We start from the raw sequence: 18,340 nt of genomic DNA, 5'->3' as shown, positions 1-18,340 counted from the left end.
TATTAACAAATGTAACTATGTAGGAGCACAATGACCTATTAAGGTGACTAAAGCTGAGATAGGAGGAAACATTTGGCAGTGATAGATCTAAGCACTGGAAGCACTGCAGCAGCTTTCTTCTGCTGGAAGAAAGGTCACGGAGGCATTTTTTTAAAGGCTTCATTGGTGTCTCTTGCCTTTTTAAAAATCTTATTAGAACAGGTTATAATCCGTTATTATTTAGGGGGCTATTGGAGCTGTACAAGTTCAGTGTTGAACTTCATCATAACAATGTAAAGGACATGATTCAGGCAGATGAAGGATTTAGGACAAGTTAAGCAATTTAAAACTGAAAGTTCTAAAATGTCATGTGTATGTATATCATTGAATTGTTGTCCATTGTAGCTGCTTATGCATCTGACCTTCTCAAGGGTGTTGCTTTGTTTCTAGTTCTCATGGTGTAGTTCATCCTCATGTAGAGGCTCTCTAACTGCTGAGCTGCCCTAGATTATCACTGTGAAAAAAGAAACAGATATGCCAGGAAGCAGCACAAAAAGGCAAACTCCTGTGAAACCCTTCAGGACTCTGGACTAAACAATTCAGTGTTTTTCCTGCAAGATTTCTTCAGGAGTGCCTAGCTGCACTCCTTTAAAGGCTGTGTGCTTGATTTAGGATCAGGATTTTGGGGGTACTCAGCTAGAAGAGAATTTTAAGTTGTGCCTGCTTTTTGTGTTGTAAATGTTTGGGGTTTTTTGCAGAGAAAAAAACTTATTTGTTGATGTAACATAGAATTCTGCTAAGGCTGGAACTTTTTAAGATGATGAGTTTTAAATTTGGTTTCCCTTCTTTCTCATCTTGACAGTATTTGAAGTGACTTTGGTTTTTTGTTTTTCTAGCAAATAACAAATGATCCTTGTGACTGTCATTAAATACACCTTCCCCTCCCCTCCTTTTATGGAGTTTCTTTTCCAGTAGCACAGCCGTGCCAGGACAGTGCTAGATGGTGGTGCTGTTCTGCTGGTCAGCAGGTGGGAGGCTGTTCTTGCTGTTCCTCCTCTGCAGTGCCAGCGCTATGTCCAGTTCTCTCAGCTGCTTCAGGAAGCCCCGGTTTGGCAAGATGCAACGGTGCCTTGACACTTGCTCAATGGCATCCACCACTGTCATGTTCTTGTAAATCATCAGGTAAGCCAAGACCAGCGTGGCTGAGCGGCTGCGGCCCATAACACAGTGGACCAGCACCTTGCCTGTGGAAACAAAGGGACACCATCAGAAGTGACACTGGGTAATCCTTTCCTTTTGACAGTGAAGGTTTCTGTAACACTCCTATTCTCTTTGATGTTTGACTCCCCTTACCAGCACTCAATAAGCCTCTCTTTTCACATGAGGGAAAACTGAGGCAGTAAATCTTACAACTGAACACCATCTACAGTAAGGATGATCCATTTAATCCTAAACCAAGTGTCTTTTTATTTGTGAACAAAGCTTGCAGAGAAGGCCTGGGGGCTGCATTAATTACCATAGCGATCCCTGCTGCAGCCTTGTCTTACATGTCTCACAAACTGTGTGTATGTAATTCTGTGTTTGGAATAATGACCAAAGTACAAGGTTGTTGGGAGGGTTTGGTGTGCTCTCACACTGTCCTTCCATGAGAATAAATGGAATGCATGGGGGAGTGCCTTTCTCAGTTCTACTAGCTAGACACAAAAAGTAACCAAATTTGATTTGTCTTTTTTTGTTCTGACAATAATGTCCTTTAAGATCTAGATTGCATCACTTTATGCCCATTTTTGGGGGCAGAGGATAAGAAAGGCCATAGGCATATTAACCAGGGAGTGGAAAGAAACCAGCTCTTAAACACTATAGAAAAGCTGCTGTAGAAATTTCTGGCTAGCACCCTGTTGTGTTGAATGAAAGTAATGTTTCACCACCACCATCATCTGAGTGTTCTAATACAATCATCTCCTTGCAGTAGGAGCCCGTCTTGTATCCTGTGTGTGCAGAGTCTTTGCCAAGAGTTTTCATCTCTGAATAAACATGCCACAGTTTAACTTGGTGACATTGCCTGGTTTAACTTGGGGCTTCCAGAGGCAGAAAGTCCTTGGCTTTGGATAGGAGCAAGGTTGTAAGTCAAAGTGGAACCTTCTGTGTTAGCAGTATCTGGAGGAGGTGGAGGAGGAGAACAGTAAGTGGGTTCAGGTCTGATTGACAGGTTTTGAAACACTTCAAAAGATTTCCAAAAATGATTCAAAGCCCTCGAGGGGTTCTCGCAAAAGGTTGAACTGCTGAAGGAAGTAGATTTGGAGCACTCTCTCTAACACCCTGCTAAGCAGAATTGCCACAGGAGAAAAAAATAAAAAACATGCTATCAGGGCCAATAATAGTTTATCTCTGTTAGCTATGCCTAGTGAGAAGTGCTGGGTGCAAAGCCATGACTCCTGCCGATTAACTCCTTTGCTTTCAGGCACAAGAGGATGTCTTGGCACAAGTAGCACTGCTGTGTAATGGATGCATCAAGAACTGCCAACACTAAAGGATTAATGGTTAGAGTGTGCATCCTAATCCCAGCAGATAGTCTTTGAGGCATCTTGGCAAAATTCCAGTCCTTCTGATAACTAAAAGTGCCTCTTCCTCTCCTGGAAAATGATAATCCATTCTATTATTATTGCAAATATTTGAAATGGATGAAAACACTCATTTGTTTAGGCCTTCAGTGCTTCTCTTTAGAGCTTCCCACCTTGTAAATGTGTTGCTGTTGAGGTGATAAAATACATGATGGGACAAGGAACACTTTGCTTTGTGTGGGTGGCAAATGCAGGAGGTCTAGGAGAAAATAGCTTTATATTGTGTTAACAAAGGCAAAAAATGGCTGTACAATTTTCTGAAATGTCCACTGGTTTAAAGAAAAGGAAGTCTGTCCTTTGCTGTGTGTGAATAGTCAAGAGCCAGCTGCCTGTTACAGCAGAACACTTGACACTCTTCTGCAGAGCCATGTCCCTTCTGTATTATTTTGTAGTCTCTTCCATTCTAACATAAGGACCACTCTGAACCCTCATTCCCTTAAAGGGAGTCTGCTCTTGCAGTCTTGGATTCTGACCACTTATATCTTCAAAGTGTGCCAGAATTTGCAGTATCAGTGCACAGAGACAGGTCTGCTGGGTGGTGACAGGTCTCTGAAATACTCCATTCACTTGACTTAGGTTTGTGTTTCTTGAAAATTTGTCTAGATGCAGCCCCCTGTTTCCAGAGTTAGATGGAGCCATGAATGTTGATGTGTCTTTGCTCAACTGCCTCAGGTCCTTGTATCTGTCTCATAAGCTTCTTCCCACTTTGTTTTCTTTTAAAATCTCTCTCTTCAGTGTATTTTTCCCCTGACATTTTAATACGAAATGAAAATGCCATTCCCCTCTATTCTACATTCTGAGGAACTAAAATTCCAAAGGAATGAGTATTAAATCTGTAGCTTAGTAGGAAACCAAAAAACTTCTTAAAATAATATCTTCCTTTCATGTTACACAGCCCTCACTGATAAAAAGTCTGTTCTATGGTCTGAATTGCATGTTTTGAGAAAACTTTATTCACAGCTGAATGACAGCAAGCATAATTGTGATCCATTAGAGTTTGCCTCTAAAACTTACTCTTATAACTATTCTTATGTCCATCAGCCCATGCTTAAACCCTGCAAATACAGTTCTGATCGGGGAGTTTCTTCACCATCATGCAGATTTTGGATGTTAAATCAGAATTAGGACTGTTTTGACAGCATCCAAATTGCCAAGCTTTCTGGTCTTCCTCATTAGAATGACAACTTGTTTCAACAGCATTGACTATTGAACATTTTCCCAGCAAAAATCATTATATGAAGACATCTATTCAATTAATTTGATCCTTTGGCTGAAGGTCATACCCCAGATACAGCCAGAATGTGATAAGGCCAGAGTAAATTCATTAATACCTACATTCTGGTCACACAAGCTGAAGCTTTTTTCTTTTACCCCCTTTCCCTCTCTGCATTTGCTCAGTTCTAATACAAAGCAGCAAAGCAATGTAAAGGCATTACTGGTCAGAAGTATTTATCACCACACACTAAAGTCCCATGTCACTACCACTGGACATTGGTGCTTCGTTACTTCATACAAAATCCTGTTTAGGAATCTGGATGTTGTCAGTCAGGAAGGTGCCCACAAAACAGCCTGTTCATTTGGCACTTGAAATACAGAACACATTTCTGCACTAGATATGCATTCACAAATAAAGCATTTATATTATTGGAGGAGAGCACTAGTTACCTCTAGTCTTTTCTTCCATAAGAGGCATCAGTCCACACTTCAGCTTCTGGAGTCATTCTGTAAATGTGTATTGGAAAGCTATTGTCATGCTTTAAGCCTCAGTGTCTTCCTGGGCCATGCATAGTGTCTTTATGCATATCTCTGGCTGAGATAGGAGGTGTACATGTACATTTTACTTTTCCCTCATGAGAAAGTTAAGAGCTTGCTCTTTTCCTTCATGAGTGTTACAGTAGTTCTTTATTTTATTGGTCTTCATCAGAAAAGATCCTAGCTAACCTGTTTAAAAGCCACGTGAATGTGGCAGAAATTACTACAGCTACAGAAATCACTGCAATTTGTAGTATCTACTTGAGTGCAGATTTTTTTTTTGTTTGTTTGTACATCACCCAGTCACTCTTCAATTTGGTTTTGTGTTCCAGTGCTGGGCTGGTGCTTGATACTGTCTCAGAACTTCCTGGACTTTGATGTGGTTTTGAAACAAAAAGGTTAATACTGCCCCCATCTCATCCTTTCCTCTTACAATATTTATTGCGATGCAAAGCTTTTTTCTTGCCCTTGCTGCTTCCCTTGTGCTTGTTTCTTTACCTCAGTACAGCAGACTGAAGTCTTACAGGAACAGGAGGGTGGTGGGAATGAGGAAGTCTGCATTTCTTATTCCAGCTACTCCAGTCTGACACTGACCTCTGGCCTCCAGCCATGGCTAGACACGGGTGTGTGTTAGTTATCCTCTCCTTTCCAAAGGCAGTGCTTCAGACACACTTTTTTGAAATGCTGGGAACCTTTCTTCATAAGCATGTAAGCTCCTGAAGCAGTTTCTCCTGCTATTAGGACTTTGATTTTTAAAACTGATCTGCTTTCAAGGTTTTCTCCCAAGCAAGGGAAGGGACTGTTGTGTGGACTGTACTTGCTGAAAGGGTAAAATTGTAAAGACTTGGCTGGCTATTGGAAGCAAGTCAGGTAGTAACTGCCTGCAGCTGAGCTAGACAGCCAAGAACAGAAGCTGACACAAGGCTAGAAACTTAATATCTGACCCTCTGATATTAAGGTCTCTATAGGTCAGCAGGAAAGTCATAAGTTTCTCAACTGGTTTCTGGTAAAATATCCTGCTGAGATTTTTTTTTTAAAAGTATGTGGGGTAAAAGAGTAGGAATAATATTGAAAGTTAGTGTGAGGCCTAGGCTGTAGTACTTCACATCAGTGTAAAGCTTTCTGATAGAACACTGCTGGAGATCAGCAAATAATGAATCGTAGTAATCAAGCTGAGAAATTACAAACACTTTAATGAAATGTTTCTAGATTACTGCTGTCAGAGCTGTATCAGTTCCCTGCTGCTTGGAGGATGGCAGAGAGATAAATGTTATAGGTTGGGGTAGACCTGATGGTCAAGTAGGAAGGGTGGTTTCTATATTTATATAGAGAATCTAATGCTGCGGTGCATGGAGCTGTGGAATGACAGCATGGAATATCTGAGACCACTTGTGTTCTACTCCCACCACTCTGCAACTAATATTCATTAAACCTTTCTTGATAGGGATTAATCAGGAAAAGGATGAAAAGACAGCTAATTCATGGCACCTATGCAATGTCCAGTTGTCTCTAATGTGTTTATGAAGGAGTCAAAACAACAACAAAAGATCTCTGTCATACAGGACCCCTTGATATGAGCTGTGATGAGAACTTTGATAGTGGTAAGGGGCTCTTGGGGTGGTATTACTGAGAAGAGTCCTAATTATATCACTATCTTCTCTTAAACTGGTTCCCTACTACTAGTTTTATATGCTCTGTTAAACTGTATTGGACTTGTTTCATTCCCAAAAGGTTAAATGCCATGGAACTATGCTTTTACTCAGATGGAGTAAATATTATACTGACTTGAACCATTTTCAGCACCCTCCTTACTTCTTTCATCCTGAAGTGCATTATCAATGAATTTGGAAGCTGAGTAAAAGAACTGGCTGAGGTTGAAAGTGGGGAGATCATCTGCTTCCACTCCATGGTACTCCACACTCATGTTGCTGTAATACTCTGGTCCTGTGTCCACGTTGCGCTGCCCTTGGGCTGCGTTGAGGATGTGGGTGAATCCTGCCTTCTCAAGGCTGTAGCGATCCAATGCAGTTTTTCTGGTAAAACAAGAGCTGTCATGTAAGTCAAGAAGCTTCTTATTCAAGAATAGAAAATAAATTTAAGAAAACCTCTGACTTGGTATGTTCTAAATGTTAGTGAAACTGATAATGCTTTAGCAATGCATCATTTACCATTTTAAGGATCTTAAGAGACTGTCATTCAGTTTGGAGTTGTCATTCTTTTTGGAGTTCCTAATTATCTCCCCCAGGTCCTTAGAGCATGTTTAATATGAATTTATTTTCCTGTTACCTTTGTAACATAGGCAATACTGGCTTCTATCCATCCTGTACAAGAAGAAACTTGAGATACAGAAAGAAATAGAAGGAATTATTTAAAGCCAGAAAAGGGAATCAGTGGCAGAACTTGAAATAGGATCCATGACTGCTGTTTTCCCCCTCTGTCCCTTAACCGAAACTTATCGAAAGTTATAAAGTTAGTTTCTTTGATGTGATCAAATGATGTTGCAGAACTAATAAAAGAGTTAGTAATATGTGAGTAGTGAAGTCATCTGGGATTCAAAAAAGCAGCTCTTCTTCCCCAAAAGAAGTTACTGAGTTTTTCTCCATTTCTTAAAAAAAATACATAAACAAAATTTAAAAAGACCCACCCTTCTGTGAATACAACTTCCTATCACAACTCCATTTTAGTGTCATGTTTGGTCAAACCAGAGGCCTAAAGCAAAAAGAACTAGATATGGAAATTGGATATTAGCCTTCAGAGGAAGCTGTAAGTCATATATTTAGCCAAATGTTCTCATTTGTTATTGTCCTCTCTTCCCTTGGATGAGGGAAGTCACATAGGAGAGGAAAACTTAGATTTGTATGCTCAATATCCACTGTAGGTGCTTGCCAGCAGGATGAAATTCCAAAAAAATGTGGACTTTGTGGCCAGGCATGTGAAAACTTCTCTTCTTCCATTACAGAAAGCTTTTAGTTTGGGAAAGTTTTGTTCTGAAAAAGCTGTCAAGTTTCACTAGTGACTAGAAAATCTACAAAGCTTTTTACAAAAAGAAAAAATGGCATAGGCTTTATCCTGCTAATATATTTTCACATAAGTACTGCATGATGTAAAAAAGCTTTTTCCAGTCAAAAGTACCTCTCTCCATGAATGTTTCCTGAACACTTCCATGTGTAAATGTAGCTGCTGTCACACAGGACATTGTGGTGGGCTACCTGTTGTGTTTTGTAATTCTAGTGGTGACAGCCCAGAATAGCTTGAAGTTGACTGCCTTTCCGACCTCTAAGCCAAAACCCCCCTCTGAGCAGTCAAGAACCTCATGATTAGAGCATTCAACTGGGATATGGATACTGAAGGTTTTACCTATGCTTTCTCTTAATTTAAATTAAATCCATGATCACTGGATGTTCTGAGTAGATACTGCCCTGCAGAAATTCCTTTTTGGTCAGGAATGATAATGTCTTGACACTAGTGGTATTTTTGCCATGAAATAATGTCATATATCTCCTATACAATAATGTAAAAAGTAAATAAAAGCTTTATTTAGTGTGGTGATGCCTACCTGATATGATCAGTAGACTCTGGAGGACAGAGAAGCAGCAGCATCCTGCTGCTAGGGCTGTGAGTTGCCACATTCACCTCATGTTAAATAACGCTTACTCTTTCCCTTTGTGTTCTTATAGCAGTGACTGACTGAGAAAGACTTTCCTTTTTCTCCCTCCTTTTAGGAGGTTTGTGCCTTAGGATTCCCTTCAGGTGTGTATGCTCTGTATGTACACATTGCCAGCAAAGACATTTCAGTCCTCTACTGAAAGGATGGAGAGTACTTAAAAGAGGTTAAATGTCCTGGCTGAACTGTAAGGGTGCAGTGAATAACGACTACTCTTCATTTTGATGTCCTTGAGGTGAGCTACAGTTCCTGCTTTCAAATTAAGTCTGTCTTTGTTTTACCTCCCTGATGCTGGAACAGAGAAAATGTGGTTTTCATTCATCAAACTTGGCCCAAAGCATCTGTCCTACAAACCACGTAAGACTGAGGGCTTCAGGTCAGAGATCCATGCACAAGGAGACCCGTTGCAAGTGGAGACCTACATGGTGAGCAGGAAGTAGGACTGCAGAGTAGTTAGGGTCAGTAGCAAAACAAAGTTTTTGATGGACCATAGATACTATCACACTTTGGCTTCTGCAAGCACTGCTCAGGCTACTAAATAGCATGAGAATTAAATTATGAAGTTGTTCTGAGCAAGGACAACGTCAAACAATAGGTTACAGTCATTAACATTAGACACTTGTATTTATATGAAATCAAATTTTCCTGTTTCCTTGATTGGAGATTGCCTTTTGACACAGTGGGTGCAACTAATTCATTTTTCTGACCATCACACTTACAGCCTTGTTCTGTTTCCTAGGATCTGCTTTTGCAATGTTGGGTGGCCTCAGTTTTCCAATATGTATTCAGAAAGAAGGGATACTGTCTTTCAGTAACTTGCATAAGCAATTGGCTCAGCCTGGCCAAGCTCCTGTGAACTTCCCGTTCCATCTCCCAGTCTTGCCTGTAGCTGCATTCTGTGAATTTGAGGCCTAGGATGGAATTAATCCTCCTCTTTTGTATTTAATCAGTTTGATCATTTTGCATCACAAATGCATTAGCTGTTGTTTTGCCCTTGACATGTTGGAGGTTGGGAATATGCACATTGTTACTCTGTTTGCTCCATTTGTTTCCTGGCTTGGGCTGGAAATGGACTCGGAAGCAGCAATGTGTCAACCTTGAATGGTGTTGAAAAAACTCATTATAAATGCTCAGATGTCACTAAATCATCTTCTGTGAAATAAGGGGGTTTTTTTAAACAGCAAATTGCAAGTGTACCAAGGAAATACTTGCGAAGTTTTCTACTCCAGTGTCTTTGGCACAAAAAAATTTATCCTGTTTTCCTCAATGCTTGGGCTAGGCTGACTTTAAAATGTTATCTGCTTTTTAATTGTGCTTGATATGCAAACTGATCTGGCAATACCCTTGGGACTGAATGGAACTTTACCCAATGGAATTGTTTTCTTTATAATATGGATGCATATTTTCTTTTTTCCTACTGACATTGCTAATCTGAAAAACTTCAAGAAAACAAATGCTCAGTGCTGATCCCTCAAATCTGTTAAGTTCTCCACATTTTCACTGGAATAGCTGTCACTCAAACTGTGTGTAGGTGTTGTAGAACCTGTCAGTGGAAGTAAGACCTAAAGTACTTGCCCTAAGTGGAGCAGGGTCAGTACAGGTCCTGTGGCCACATGGCTTTTGCATCTGCAGGCTGAGCTATTGCATACAGTCTGTAAAGAGGATGTCAGGCACTTTTCTTAGAGCAGATACCCCAGGCACTTTTGTCTATGGAAAGCTTTCCCTAAGGTTCCTCATATATAATGTTGTGTGGAGATATGAAGAAACAGTTGTTGGGTAATAGAAAATAGAGTTCACTGGACTGCAAGAGGTATGTGCCTTGGGCTTTGGAATCTGCATCTTTTGAAGAAAGCTGAAGTGACACTTAGTCTTTTTCAAGAGCAAGAGTGCTTGGTTTCAAACCTAATATGGAGATTAGAAAGTACTTTAGCTCTTTGTCTTTCTCTCCATCCCCCCAGTCTTACACTCAATAATTATATTTTCATAAGAGATTTCTCTACTGTTCTTTGAAAATTTTTCCCCTTTTTTCTTCCTCGTAAAATCTTTCCCCAAAATCTAGGCCAAGAGCCCAGCTGGACCACCACTTGTCATACTGGCTCAGGTTTATCTGCTTCTTACCTCCTGTCAGCCAGTACTTTGTACTTTGATCATAAACATTACCAGGCAGAGATAGCCTGTGCTGAGACTCTGACACTGCCATAGTGTAGGCAGTTAAACTCGGGGTCATGCTGGGTTTGCAAGCAGGTTGGTTGCCAGTTAACAGAGCAAGAAACAGCCTGGTAAGGCCTCACATGGGGGACCTGTGTGCCTGTAAATGGAAATGTTACTGGGCCCCTCAACATGTTTGCTTGGACTGCCCATAACCAGCAGTGAGCTCTGGCTTTGTGGGAAGGACTGGCTTGCTTTCCACCCTCAGCTGAGTCTGCAGTGTAGATGCTGTTGTGAAAGCATTCCTCTGTCTGAACACTGTAACCAGAGCCTGTGGGCTTTGCTGTGTTTCATCATGCATGATACTTCTGATTACACCCCAAGGAGAAGGGAATGCTCTTGGTTGCAGTTTTTACCATGCCTGAGGTATCAGTATTTTAGAGGAAAGGGAGGAATAAATCAGGCATAAATATCTGAAAATACCTGATTGGTTGAGGTTACTAACAGCACAGGATTGTTCAGGGGTATATGAATCCTATACCTTATTGGAGGATTTGTAACTCTAATTCACTTTTGACTAGAAAAGACATAGTTTTTTTCCTTGTAGTTGGCTCACTACCAGAGTGTAATAGTCAAGCTAACAACATTCTTCTTTTCCCCTCTTCAGGTGCTACTGTTTCCTATAAATTGCAATTAATGCTTCCATTTTTGTGATTATGGTTGCATTTTAAATAGCTATTGTAAAGATGAGTTTGCTATGAATGCCAGTGTAGGTGAAGCTGTAAGCACTTGGCTACTCTTCCAATTGTTTTCATCTTGTACATCTCCACTGTCTGTGCTATTAGCACTTGATTTCCTTTTACATGGTGCAACTGTGGTCTCCAGTGTCTGCCTTGAATGTGAAGTGTGGCACTGGGAGATAACAGTGAAAATTTCAGTGTAATTCAGTTTAGTAAGAGATGACCTGGGCAGATTGGTCCCATGTAAAAGCTCATCAGCTCTTCAGAGCACATAAACTTATGCTAAAAGTTAAGTATACCCAGAAGTCCTTTTCTCTATGTTAAGCAAAAGCTCAGTGCTTTGCTGAATCAGACCTTGCCTTTACTGTAGGGCAGATGGACTCATAAACATGTTTTTAAAGCTCTGAGGCAAGGGGGAGTACTTTGATGTGGGAATCCCACCTCAATGGTGAAAATTGGAGATAAAATCACTTTCACATATGGATATGTTGATACTAACAGACTCACCAAAAGGGGAAACTGACCCAGACAAAAGTGTCATCCATTTTCAGGTGGTTCCCAAAAGACTGTTTACCTCTCTCGCATTGTGCAAGGGCAAGTAGAGGGCTTGTCTGAGACTTTAACTGTGCCTGCTGTCAGTTTTAAGGCTAAGTTTCATAGGATTAACAGCAAGTGCTGCAGCGAACCCTGCCTTCTTCTGGAAGCAACAATGTAAGCAGTTACAACATGAAAAAGAATGCTTTCTTTCAGGTTGCTGTCTCCAGTGTACCAAATCCCCTCTCTCTCTTTTCAAAAATACTATCTTAACAAGCTTTAGTCCCAGCTGATTTTGTTAGAAAGTTGCCCAAATCAATGGAATTAGAAGAGAGGGGGAAAGAATTTGCAGGCACTGCAGCCTGCACCTTCACATGCAGTATTAAGTTTATTGAAAGCAGTTAACAAAGGGAGGATATGGCAGCTCATGAGGAAAGCACAAGTACACCTAAAAGGAAGGGAAGTAATTCTCCAAAATACCTCAGGAGGGTATGGGCAGAGCAACTCCCAGGTAAGTCAGCACCTTACAGCTGATACTGCTTAACCAGATGACTTGGTGTGTTTATCAACTTTAAGTAGAACCAAGTCTCTTAAACTTCATGCAAAGGTTGTGCAATGCAAACATGTTTCAGTATAGACTGTTAAAGCCACAGATTGATGTGACCCAGATTGACAAAACACAAAGAAATCTGAGGCAACATGTTACTAGGAGAGGAATCATCTCTCTCAAACTTTTCCATTTTCTTAAGCGCTAAAGGAAAGCTCAACGCAGGATGGTAATTTACCAGATGGTCAGTGTCAGAAAGAAGCTTGCTGAATATAGGCAATATTGACACTTTCTTAAGAAAATCTGGCAGTTCTCCCTCCTGAGGAGAGATGCTGAGAATTTCCAATAATACTGACCCAATTTTCTTTGGTAACTCCGGCACTGAGGGAGTCTAGAGATAGCGTAGCATTGTATCCCCTTTTCCTTCTGAGGTGTTGCTCCATTTCTCTGGGTACCTCCTGTTCAGTGTGAATTAAAAGAATTTTTAGGTACCACTGAAAATACTGAACAGGATCATCAGAATATGGGATAGAAAAAGATTTAGTAGTTCATTTTCCTCTAGCCCAAAATGGTGGATGTAGTTTTTTAAGTGATACAACCTAGACAGAGGAAATAGCGCTCTGCTTTCTACACACCAAGGGCATCAAGCACACGTGCTGTACTCAGTCAGTTTCTGGTCTTGACTTCAGTCACTCATCAAATGTTAGAAATCACTGGTAGACAGAGATGTTATACAAGGAAGTGTTACTTGTCTTGGAAACCATTGGAGCGTTGAGGTTTACTGTCCAGTGTTAAAGATCTGATTTTCTGGATTGTTAAACTGCTGTTACAATTGGCAGATTTTCATTCTACCCAAGTTGAAACTATGTCCTCAAGAGTGTTGTTTTAATCTAAATCTGCATTTGCTTCTATTTTTATATGATTAATACTGGTGTAGATGCTAGGAGTTCGTAATGCTAAACGGTGGGAGGTAGCTGTTTTCTAGCCTGAGTGAGTCCCATCTGTTTTCTTCTAGGTTAGTGTAAATTGTCTTTTTACTTAGTCACTTGGAAAAAGAAATACTGTATTGCTTCTCTGCAGAAAAGTAAGAGGAGAGAATGAGTTTCAGTTAAGCATATATTTAGTGTTTAGTTATTGATCTTAATTATCATGCACTCCAAATTGTAGGTGTGAGTTACGTGTCTTTCTTACCTGCGTTAGTTCTGAAGACCATGAGCCATGGCACAGCACAGGCAGAGACCACAGCTTTTCTAAATTGCAAGCTCAGTTCAGCTGCATATCCAGAAAATTATTTTTCATACTTGACTTGTAAAGAATTACATTTCAGAAGATTTCTTTTTCTCTGGGAATAGTTTGAGAACATGGCAAGACCTGAGATTGTGATCAGGCCTTAAAGACAAATGAGATCTAGTGGATGTTTAAGAGGAAAACAAATTGGGAGGCCTCTGTCTTCAGCTGAAATATTCTTTGAACATCAGAAATGCAGAACCCTAAACATCATCTCAGGTAATAAGGCCATCACTGAAGAACTACAAGTAGAAACTACAAGATGAGTAACTGGCAGAGACTTTCCATGTGATGCCGGTGAACTAAGCAGGTTTGGGATTAGCCAGTAAAACTGCCTGTGCAAGCAAACAGGTGGCCAGTGAAAAAAAGGAGAAGGACAAGGCTGCTTTCTATCCCTTTAGAAGAGTTCTAAATAGGAGGAGGATACATGCAAACACTAATCCTGGTAGCAATTGAATCAAAATCTTGGCCAAGTGTGTTTTATGCCTATCACTGGGCTGTGTCATACAAGTTCCAGTATCTGGTCTTTCAAAGCCCTTGGAACTTGCTGGGGGAAAAATTCAATTGGAGCTGAACACAGCATGTTATATTTTGAGGCTTTGATTATTCTGGCTCTGACAGGCTCATAGAGATTTCATTGCCTCTGGGCAACATCTGCAGTGAAGCCTTGTAACAAAAGGATGGAGTGGCCTCACAGGGCTCCTTGATAGCCTGTATTGCATTAGAAGGAAGATGTGATTACGTAGTCAGGGTAATTAATTAGCATTTCCATAAGCAGTCACAAGTCCTGTTAACCTTGTAAATGCAGGAGGCAGGAATGAAGCACAGATGTGGAGGCTCTGAAGATAAACTCTGCATGTGTGTGTTCATTTGATTTTGTTGATGAGTTCCACCAAATTCTTTCAAGATCAACCTTAATTTAGCATGGCTTCAGATGCAAATACACCCAACATCTGTTCATGGCTCATGGCATCTCTTTGGCCACCAGTTCTAAAGCAAGATCTTAAAACAATACAAAAACCCTGCCACATTGAGAGGGTAAGCTGTTAGTCAGGAGTAAGATATGGAGCTGGCCCCAGCAAAGATATAGAGGTCTGTGGACTTTGCCTATTTCAAAGCAAATTTTAGTTATGGTAGTGAAAGGCTGCATCTTGCCTGCAGACCAGTTCTCCTCTCAGATTTTCTGCCATGTCAAGTCTGCCCTAACCTGGCTGACAATAGTTGTTCTCCTTTAGGGAATCATATTTTCTGGTGAAGTTTTATTTCTGTTCCCCCCTACCTGCTCCTCACTTGTTTTTCCTTCTCCACTGGATTTCTCATTCTTTTGTCTTGTCATGTGGGAGACTTGTTTTCCCTTGAAGTACTGTTGGTTTTCCTCCTGACTTAAGACCAGTCCCCTGCAGAAACACACTGCCCAGCATAAGGGGGTGTAGCTCTATGTACCTCTCAAGAAGTTTGTATTTCCGTTCCTCTGGTTAATGTGTATGAAGTGCCAGGTGTGTTGTGTACTCAGAGTCACGCCTTCTAGCTTTTACTAAATTACAAGGTGTAAGAAGCCACTGCTATAGGAAGATTACAGGAAAGAGTCGGTGACTGCTGTCCTGGGCTGAGAGACTCACTTCTTGTCTTCAAAGATCCCTTTGTTCAGCAGGCACATTTAGTGCTTCATCACAGAGGTTAGAGGGAAATTCTTCTAACAACTTCATTCAGAATAATTCTGCTGGTGATTCTAAACAATGAAGTAGGAAATAAATGCCAGAAGAGGCTGTTCTCTATGGTGAATCTTGAGTTAGAAATATCTAACAGGAGGGGCAGGGTCGGATACGGATAGAAAAACTAGAAAAACTCAACCCTTTTTTCTTCTGTTCCTGAATCATTTGGACAGGCTGTTCCCATGGCTTAGTTTTTTTATCCCACACCACACACACACACTCTCCCACCCTCATCTCTAGAAGTGGGAGCCCTGGCTTGGTTCAAGACCAGAACTCTTGTGTCTTTCTGTTGCCTCTGGCGCCACAGAAGTAATTGGTGGATGATATTAGGAGTCTTGTAACTTTCAAAGCTGTATATCTTTCCTCTTTTATAAGCTGGCAACAGATGAATTTTAGGACCTTTTAAAAAATTATTGAGAACTTTGGAGCCAGTGGGGCTCCTACTTGTGTCTTTCAGTGATGATGTAAAAAATAAATGTCACGTTAGTGAAGGGTGTAGAGGAAAATGGGAATTGGACCAATAATGCCAAAGGGGTAAGAAAAGCTCTCTTGCTCTGCTCAGGGCTTGGGTGATTTTCTGATGGCATATCTCCTGCTCCAGCAGTCATCTCTGCTTCCTGGAATAGGCTGTTTCTAGTTTAGTCCTGTGCTCAGCAGAACCAAGTCTGTTTTGTGGGTTTGGTTTTTTTCCAAATCACACTTGGTCTGATCAGTGAGACACATCTCTGCAGCTTTGCCTTCCTCAGGGTTCTGTTTGCTTTAATCTCTTGAGCAATTTGGAAATGCAGAGTGTTCCATGTACACAAGCACAGGCTTGGAAATGCAAAAATACCACTGCATGGTGAGCTGTCTCTTCAGTCCCTTTTCAAGAATTACATTTTTGGCCTAAACCATCCTAAGGTGTAGCCAACACATCTAGGCCATGCTCTTTTGTGAGTGTAACTGTGGAATGACTTCCACTCACAGATAAATGACAAATTGCTCCTTGAAATGAACCATTTAAAAATAGATCATGATGGGCTTCAACCTCTGCAGCCTACACTGGTGCCACAGCCAGTGCTGTCGCTCTGTCTTTACCAGCAGCCCCAGGTGCACTTACTCTGTGCTTTCCTGAAGCAGCAGTAACAGTCAGGGCCACGCCAGGCTCTGATTGCTCTGTAGAAATCTGGCATCTGCCAGTGATTTTGAACACTTTGCTCTGTCAGTGAGTTGTGTTTAGTGGAGCTTGGTCATCCCCTATGTAGAGATGTAGGGGGTATACTTATTGTCGGGGGTACTGTGAACACTTACTCATCTCCTATGTAGAGGTTGGGCCAGACTTCATTGACGTGTGTGTACTTTGGGCATCCCTTCCAGAAGAGCCGCTCCAGTTCAAATGCACCTGGGGTACAATAGTCCTCATCAGGATCTACTTTGACTGCTGTGTATGCATTTTTCTTCCCAGCATTCCAGCTTCCTGATGACATCTTGTCCATGGAGTAGTGCTCTCAGGATGTGCAAGAAACTGGAATGCAACCAAAACAGAACATTAACTCAAGGAAGCACAAAGCAAGTGACTCCTGCTCCAGCTGTGGGATCCTGGGAGCAGCGCAGACCAGGTGTGATTGAGCATTGCACGAGACAGGTGAACCTGTTCTGTGGCAAACACAGACTTGCACCTGGATTTCTGCCTCTCCTGAATGAGGTGAAGAATATGTTGTTGGATGAGCTCACCAGCAGTGGGAACAAAACCCAAAGGTTTGTGATTATTGAAATTCAGCCTCTGCCAGGGATTTGTTTCCTGAAAAATCCACTAGTAAGAATTTGGTAGGTTTAGCAGCCTAGGGATCTAAAGCACCTAGGGGAACTGAGTGCAAATTTAAGTTATTGGGGTTTTTTATCATTAACTAAGACTCTCCTAAAGGCTTGTCCTTTGTGATTTTCAGCAATGTAGGGAGATGAAATGTGTCTATCCAAGCAAATGTTGCATGTACCGTTCTACTCTCTTCTACTTGTCTTTCTCCTGTGTTGCCAGCTGCAGATTCCCTATCTGCTGTATCTCCCTGTGGGCTCTGTTTTGGTTTTTCCTCCTGGACTCTCTGATGTCTCAGGGTAGCAGTTGCTCATGTCTCTTATTCCCTTGAAGGGAGAAGTTGAACCTTGTGGTTCTGAAAGAGACTTGTAACAACATGTGGAGTTGGGCTTGATCTTATGAAGTGTGCAAGTAGAGCCTGCCAAAAATCCACCTTTCTTACAGGCAGTGAATCCTGTAGTTGCTCCCAAAATTGTTTTTTGTGTTGCTTGCTGAATGTTTGTGTCCTTTTAATTCCAAAAATCTGGCTAATGCCTTCATGCAGCTATTGTAGAGCTCTCCTGAAAGCAGGATGTCCATTTTTCACTGACATCCCATGTACCCATGGGGTTTGTTTGCTCAGTTTGGGCTCTTTTGTGCCTGTCATGTTCTGTTTCTCTACAAAGCTTGAAAAAGCCAAATGACTCCTGTTTTCCTACTCCAAAGCTGTGTAAGATTGTGGAGTCAGTTTTTGTTTGGCAAGTGTACACCTTTGTTCAAAAATTGGCCTGCTTTCACTGGCAAGGGGATCTATCTTTCAGCCAAGCTTCTTAAAACATAATGATGATGTTTAGCTAAGTGGTCCTCTCTTGAGATTTTTAAAGGGCTCTGAGAATTCCAGCTTGTAGCAAATTTACTTTGGGATTGTCTTGCATGCCTATGTGTAGTACCTAGTCCCATCTCTCTGCCCCAGTAGCCAGGCCCTGGGAGAGCCTTTTTCCTTCCCATGCCAGAATTATGCTAATTCTACATGCACACTCAGCAGTGTAGATGATGTTTGTCTGTCAGAGATACAAATCTAAGATGATCTGAGTTGGGAGTGATTAGGCTGTTATCTAGAACTTGATAAGAACTGCTATTTGTCTAGTAGGGAATTATCTTAACTGAGAGCCTGTTGCCTTGATGCTGAAGGACTGACTACTTTTATTCATGGCTCCATAAAATGGGATGGAGGAAAGGAAGGGAAGAAGAGAAAGCAATGTAATCAGTAATCACAGTTGGTGGCCACAGTGCATTGATTTGTTACACCTCAGAACAGGGCAATTACATCTGCAAATGATAGTCTGTGGTACTGGAACACCGGCGCAGTTTGAAGCTTGGTTAACATTCTGAAAACTCGACCACTGCTGAGAAATCTTTGTTTCTGTCTGTCCTGGGAAGCCATATGCTCCCTGAACTTTCAAGTACACTATGTTCTTTTATGCCTTGCCAATGTTATCTGCTGTGGGGATTTCTAAATTGAATTAGAGCACAGGAGAGCATCAGTTGAAATTCCTCTAATAAAACATGCATTTCAGATTTGACT

General features: G+C 41.2%; 1 protein-coding gene across 1 annotated transcript; it reads right to left on the bottom strand.

The window, feature by feature from the left end:
• Positions 1 to 626: 626 nt before the first annotated feature.
• Positions 627 to 16,459, bottom strand: DUSP29 (dual specificity phosphatase 29). Its single transcript, XM_069020401.1, has 3 exons — positions 16,275 to 16,459; positions 6,165 to 6,385; positions 627 to 1,223 (listed from the first exon to the last, which is right to left on the bottom strand). Exons 1-3 carry the CDS (start codon positions 16,457 to 16,459, stop codon positions 976 to 978), a joined length of 654 nt encoding a protein of 217 aa, XP_068876502.1. The 3' UTR covers positions 627 to 975.
• Between the last annotated feature and the right edge of the window lie 1,881 nt (positions 16,460 to 18,340).

This window comes from Aphelocoma coerulescens, chromosome 6, assembly GCF_041296385.1.
Source record: "Aphelocoma coerulescens isolate FSJ_1873_10779 chromosome 6, UR_Acoe_1.0, whole genome shotgun sequence".
Classification (NCBI taxonomy): domain Eukaryota; kingdom Metazoa; phylum Chordata; class Aves; order Passeriformes; family Corvidae; genus Aphelocoma; species Aphelocoma coerulescens.
Note: the sequence above shows the minus strand (reverse complement) of the source record. Positions and strands in the feature narration are given on the sequence as shown.